General features: G+C 31.4%; 1 protein-coding gene across 6 annotated transcripts in view; it reads left to right on the top strand.

Annotated features, from left to right (window-relative positions):
• Window positions 1-1,406: 1,406 nt before the first annotated feature.
• LOC122026945 (testis-expressed protein 10-like) overlaps window positions 1,407-6,544 on the top strand; it is a 33,147-nt gene continuing 28,009 nt past the window's right edge. Inside the window, exons 1-5 of one of the 6 annotated variants that reach the window (XM_042585706.1) lie at window positions 1,687-1,864; window positions 3,594-3,708; window positions 5,471-5,535; window positions 5,620-5,692; window positions 5,776-5,898. In XM_042585706.1, coding sequence (XP_042441640.1) covers window positions 3,681-3,708; window positions 5,471-5,535; window positions 5,620-5,692; window positions 5,776-5,898 — 289 coding nt within the window. In that variant the 5' untranslated portion in view covers window positions 1,687-1,864; window positions 3,594-3,680. Of the gene's footprint in view, window positions 1,564-1,685; window positions 1,865-2,211; window positions 2,264-2,696; window positions 2,804-3,593; window positions 3,709-5,470; window positions 5,536-5,619; window positions 5,693-5,775; window positions 5,899-6,544 lie in introns of those variants that run through there. The other 5 variants (XM_042585707.1, XM_042585709.1, XM_042585708.1 and 2 more) reach the window with 5 other exon arrangements.

Genomic DNA, 6,544 nt, shown 5'->3' with positions numbered 1-6,544 from the left:
TCTTATTTCTTGGTCATGTAATAATAATTTTATTATTGGGTTAAAACTTCCTTCATCAAAGTTAAAATCAATTGATATTTTTTTTAAAAATAATAATTAAAAAATATATTAATATATTATTATATTTATTATGCATTACCAAATTAGTTAGTTATCTTACTATTTTATTAAAAATTTTCCTCCTTTATTAACTAACTTTGGTGAAGCCTAAAATGCATTTGCGTTAATGTCCTTTTTTTTTCTATTTACACTAAAAAAAATTCCAAGGTTTATTAGTAATTCCACAAGCGAACCAATCAGTGATCTAGATTTCAAGACTCAGCTACAACGTATTATTATGAATTTTTCTCATAATTAATTTTATTTGGTTGTTTTATATAAAAAAATATAGTTATCTTTAATCCCATATATTGGAATTGACAACACTATGATCAAAGAAACTTCTATAAATATTTTAGGCCGACGATGTTAAAAAATATACTTTTCTTAATTTTTTTTTACTAAGACAAGTATAATATTAAATTAAAATAAATTTTTGCATAGGGAAGCTCATTACTATTGCATGGTCTAACGAATATTACCCAAATAATTAATTCTTGGTTTATAAGGGTGACACTAGAAAATCCAAACAATTCAGATTTTCAAAGATCCAAATAATTTATATATTATTATATTACACACGCAATCCGTGCACGATCATACTAGTTTTAATAGTTTATTGGTAAAATTTAACGTTATTTATTTATTTAATTAAAAATATTCATTATACAATATATATTACATTATAATAACTTATACTCGGAAATTTAATATAAATTTTTGTTTTAAAAATTTTAAGAAGTGAGGTTTATGGAAAATACAGTTTCAAAATAATCCATGTTTTAAATTTTATTAATAAAATTAAATATCACTAATAATAAGTTTAATATTTTAAGGAAATATTAAGGCCTCAAAATAATAATTTTAATATAGCCTCAAATGGTTGCCACAGATCTGACACAAGAGACCGGGTTGATTTTTCTTTTTTTTTTTACCCAAATGCTATTTATCTTAACTACTTAATAATAAGACGACAAAACAAAGTGAAAACAATACATATATTTTTAAAATAACATCGGCTTTTGGAGTGACTATATTTCTTTATTTATAAAAAAAAATTCTAATTTCAAAACTACTAAAAAGAATATCAATTTTTTTTTATCGTAGAGAGAGGGAATATATTGAAAAATAATGAGAGAGATAATTTAGGAGACCACTCTTTTTTTTTTTTTTTTTTGGGTAAAAAACCGAAAATAACATTTAGTATATTTGTTTTATTTAAAATTTAAATTATGATTTTATTTTTTCTTCTAACGGCCGCCTCTTTTAATCCCTAATATAATTTATCGCGTTGGCCTCACTCATCTCTCTCGCGCCGACCTCCTGCGGAACAGCAGTCTCTCAATCCAACCGGCGATCGCCAACTTCTCGTCGCCGACGCCGTGAATACCTCTCCCTGACGTCACGACTAGGGTGGTCGACGCTGTCCGCGTTCGCCATTGTCCGTGTCTCAGTTTCTCAAAGGTGTTTCGTAACTTTCAAGTATGATTTTCTCTACGTTTTTAGTTTCTATTTTGTATGACTTTCTATGAGGCCAGGTGGGCAGCCCGACCCCAATTTTGTTTAGTTATACTTGTTAAACCCTATTCTATTTTTATTTGCGTACCTTTACCCCAATGCACGCGCGGCTGCAACTTGGCGTTTTTTCACACGCCAAGTTGCTTTACCCCGGAGGTCTCCGCCGCAGGTGCTTCTTTGCACACGATCTTCTTCTCCGGCGTTTTTTCCACCAAGACACGGATCCACCGAACAAGCTCAAGCTCAGGTAATCCTAATCTTCTCCTCTGACCTTCTTCTTCGTCCTTCAAGGCTGCATCGCGCGACACCAGTCACCGGTGACCAGTTCAGTCCTAATCGCGTGGTGGCTGTTGCACGCGATGCCGGACGCTAGACGCTAGTGTGACCTAATTGCGTGGTGGCTTCGCCGCCTTGCTGCTTCCGCAGCCACTGTATACCGTGCCCTTTTAGAAACAGTGAGGTGCCGCCATCACTCTTATAAAAGAAATTGATGTTGAGGCCAAATATTAAGTTTTTCTAACATTTAAGTCTGATCTATTTATTCCTTTTAGCAAGTCATAGACTATTGATCCAATGTCAATAATTCTTCCTTAGGATTTCACCATGGTTTGGACATATCCCGTGCTTCTGCAGCTGGTCATTTGAAGTGCGGAAATTATTATTCTGATGAACAATTCTATTTCCTTTTTTTTTTCTGTCCAAAATGTTCATCGAGTTGAAGTAATTCAATATGATAGACTTTTTTAGGGTATTTTAAGATATGCTTCTACTTGCCTTGATGCCCTCAAATACCTTCTATAGCTCAGAAATTTTTGATAAAAATTCTTTTGCTACCATGAATCACTATTCTATTTTTTATACCCTCTTTCTTGTTATATTGTGATTGGTATTGGAATCTAGCATGAGTGACAAGATTTAGTTGGCCTTATCTTCATGTGATTTGCTCGTTTTGTATTCTGCTTTTAATCCCTTAATCTTCACTATTTGATCTTAGAGTTTTGAGTTTTTGCTTGGAATAGTAATTTAGTATAACTTATTACGAGCAATAAATACTAAGAGTAAGTTTATTCAATTTGAAGATATGGATATTGATATTGCGATCAACCTCTTACAAGGACTTGATCAATTTCTTGATGAGTTTAGAGAAGAGGGGTTTGCTAGTGCCATGAATGAAGCTAAACAAATGGTAAGTGAAATGGGGATTGAACCTATTTTTTTTTTTTTAAACACATCATTCAAAGAAAGAAACAATTTGATGAAAGTGACAATGATGATGTGATACAATCAGGTGAAGAATCTTTTAGAGTTGAATATTTTCTATTTATAATTGATCAAGTTCGATCTTCTCTTCAAGTTCGGTTTGAACAATTTAAACAATATCAAGAGATTTTTGGGTTTTTATTGAATTTGGAAAAGTTAAAGAGTGAGCCTTTAACTTGCTTGATGAAGTCTTGTATGGAGCTTCACCAATTTTTGAGTCACGATGGACGTTCAAACATTAATGGTGATGAGTTGTGTTCAGAGTTGATGGTCGTGAGATGCTACTTAACAAATGAAAAAAGAACAATTGATATGCTACAATGCCGGGCAAAACTGAATGGTTTATTTTCAAATACTTACATTGCCTATAATATTTTGTTAACCATACCAGTGATTGTTGAAAAGAAGTTTCTCGAAGTTGAAGTTAATCAAGAATTATATTCGATCAACAATGTCACAGGATATATTAAATGGGCTAGCAATGTTATCGATTGAGAAAGAAATAGTCCGACAATTGGATTATGCAAATTTGATAAATATTTTTGTCTCTAAAACAGTTAGACGAGTAGTGTTTATGTAAGTATTTCAAATATTTGTTAACATTTTATTGATGTAATATATTGTTTTTGATTTATTTATGTATTTAGTGTATCAGTTATTTTCAAACTGAACTTATTTACACAACAAAAGGGTCCACTATTTATTATTCATTTCAGGCCCTATCAAACACCGATACAGCTCTATTTCTATGTCTGAGTAACGCTATTCGTGGTGCGAGAAGGCTACCAAACAAATTTTTATTTATGCGATGCGGGATTGTTACATGGCTAGGTGAAGCGGAGAATGTGGATTCTCTATGCGATTTCCTCCCTATGAGTGGCGTCCTTTGTCAATTCAACCTCTATAATTTACTAGGCTAGGTTTTTCGTATGCTTTCTGTGTAGCCTAAAAGCTGATTCCTGGAACATAGATGCATGGCTGATTTTATATGTAGATATCATTTCACTGGATCGATAGGCAATAATGTAATATGATTTAATTGTTTTTGGCATATAAATTGATTTAGTCTTTTTATTATCGTTAATATTAGCGCACTTTTACTATGATGGAAAGTTAGATTCTTCCTCAGATTAGGATATGATGAAGATAAAGATGTAACATACATAACACATACATAACATTGGATAATTTACTTGTGGACATGAGTCAGATCTAGATAGCAATAAAACCTTGCACCTATGAGATGGTTTCAGGACAATTAGTAGTTGCATCAATTTCTCTCCTTGACCACACATTGACTGCATGAATGAGGATGAGCTTGAGCTATGTTTCATAGTCACATAGTGATATGTGCACATGGTGCCATTCTCTATTGCATTTGTGTGGGACATTGCATGTCAAACCATGCTCAGTCGATGATAATTATAGTTGTTAGCAGTTGTACGTGAAATTGCGGTGTTATATTCATTATCAAGTGACCTATAGTTTAGAACTAAGATTCAAACCATGGTGCAATTTTTAATTAAATTTTAATAATATGGCTAAAAGGTTCTTACACACTAGATTTTAACCAATGTGATATGAAAACCTCTCTATATATTCAAATAATATTTTTAAATAGTTAGATGGAAGTTGGCATTTGAAATTACTATTAGTTAAAATTTTAAAATATGAAAATCTTTAGATGTTTTTAAGATATATGATGCCCTTTTAATATTTTAATTTTTCATATTAAAATATTTCTTGTGATTTTTACAATCTTGGTTTATTGTTGTTTTTGGCTTAGCAGTTGCCAAAGAGTTTGCCACATTGCCATTATTGGGACCATGACATACCAAGGGCTATGGAGATCCACTTGCGAGAACAATTTTATATAGAGTAGAATATAATTTTTAGCTAAAGAATCTAAGAGACACTCATTTTGATTTGCTTACATAGTGCAAGGAAAAGTATTTGCTTTTTGGCTGTAGCACAAATTTGATAAATACTAATGGTTTATGATGCTTTAATATGACAAAGTATCAGATTGCTTATTTTCATTCTTTAGATATTATTTATACATTCTAGGTGCACAGAGCTCACTGGAGGCATAAAAACTATGTAGCCAATCCTGAATAGCTGGGACACATACTGCTTATTGAAGATGATGATGAACCTGTGCAATATAGGATTTGCCATTTCCAAGCATATTAGAACATTTTTGAAAGATCATGACCTGTTTAGGATGTAGATGATATCTGTTCCTTGATAGTTTGTCGGACTGCTTAACAAAATGCTTGGGTCATGTTTATGAAAATCATGATATTTTGGTTCTTTGAAAGCATTTTGATTGCTTGATAATAATTTATCAGTACAGTTTTTTGTGAATAACATCATGGTATTTTTTTTCTTTTTGGCATATTATAAATAAACCTTTCCATATTGTGTCAAATGCGTCAAAATTATTTATTTCATTAGTTTCCTATGATATTGTAATCATGCTGTTATTCTTTTTCTATGAAATATTAAAAAATCACACACACACAATATATATATATATATATATATATATATATATATATATATATATATATTTGTTTTTTTTAATGATCAGAGTTAATAATGGTGCGGGCCAAGCCAGCCTCTTCCAAGAAACAAAAACGTGGAGTGGATTTCAAAGTAAACTATATCATCTTCAAAGAATTTATCCCTTTCTCTTGGTTTTAGGTTGATAAATCTTATCTGAATATTTTTTTATTTCAGAAAATAAGGCATAAGATTGGACGAAAGTTGCCACCGCCAAAGAATGCGACCATTGTGCAGATTAAATCTAAAGGTACGGAGTCTTTCTCTTCCATGTTTTGCCCAAAAACTATAAAACTTGTTTTCTTACATGTTCTTTTGCAACACCGCAAGCAGCCATTGTGCTTCCTCAGCAGAGTATTGCATCAGAGAAAGAAGGGCTTGCTGTGAACAAGAAAGGCCTGACACTAAGAGAGCTCCTTCAGCAGACATCCCACCACAATGCTAAGATAAGGAGAGGTATTCATCAAGTTTAGTTTATTTGTGTATAGGAACCATATATTATGACTATTATGTTCTTTTCTGATCAATGAATGTGATGGTTTAGAGTCAAAGAAATTGAATCTTTTTATTTTAATTTGCAATCAAAGACTACTAGACGTTAGCCATGGTGGGAAGAGCCCAAGATTTTATCCCCTTCTAATGATATCCTTTTGTTTTTTTTTGTGTGTAGGATGGGGTGGTTGGGTGGGAGGTTGAAAATTTTCTCTGCTCTGCAGTGTGTTATATATATTTTCAAACAAATCTATGTTTTTAAATATTTTTGAATTTTAGTTTGTAGCTAAATTTTCAAATTATACCTTAAAATAAATATTGGAAATTGTATTTTAATATAGTTCATAATGCTAAGATTTGAATCCTTACGTTCTACTTTAATCTTCCATAAAATATAAATATATTTTTGCATTTATTTATAGTTAGAAACTAAAGGTTTTAACTTTTAAGTAGAATTGATTGATAATATGTAAAAAACTCTTTCACAAATAAGATGAAGAAGTGAAGCAATAACCACCATGGATGGACATGAAATCTTTGCAATTGAGTGTTTTATAGAGCTTTTGTTTAACAATATGATTAAATTAATTAATATATCATTTGTGTGATA

The sequence above is a fragment of the Zingiber officinale genome, chromosome 10A (genome assembly GCF_018446385.1).
Source record: "Zingiber officinale cultivar Zhangliang chromosome 10A, Zo_v1.1, whole genome shotgun sequence".
Classification (NCBI taxonomy): domain Eukaryota; kingdom Viridiplantae; phylum Streptophyta; class Magnoliopsida; order Zingiberales; family Zingiberaceae; genus Zingiber; species Zingiber officinale.
The sequence above is the reverse complement of the archived record's forward strand: the minus strand, read 5'-3'. Positions and strand labels throughout refer to the sequence as shown.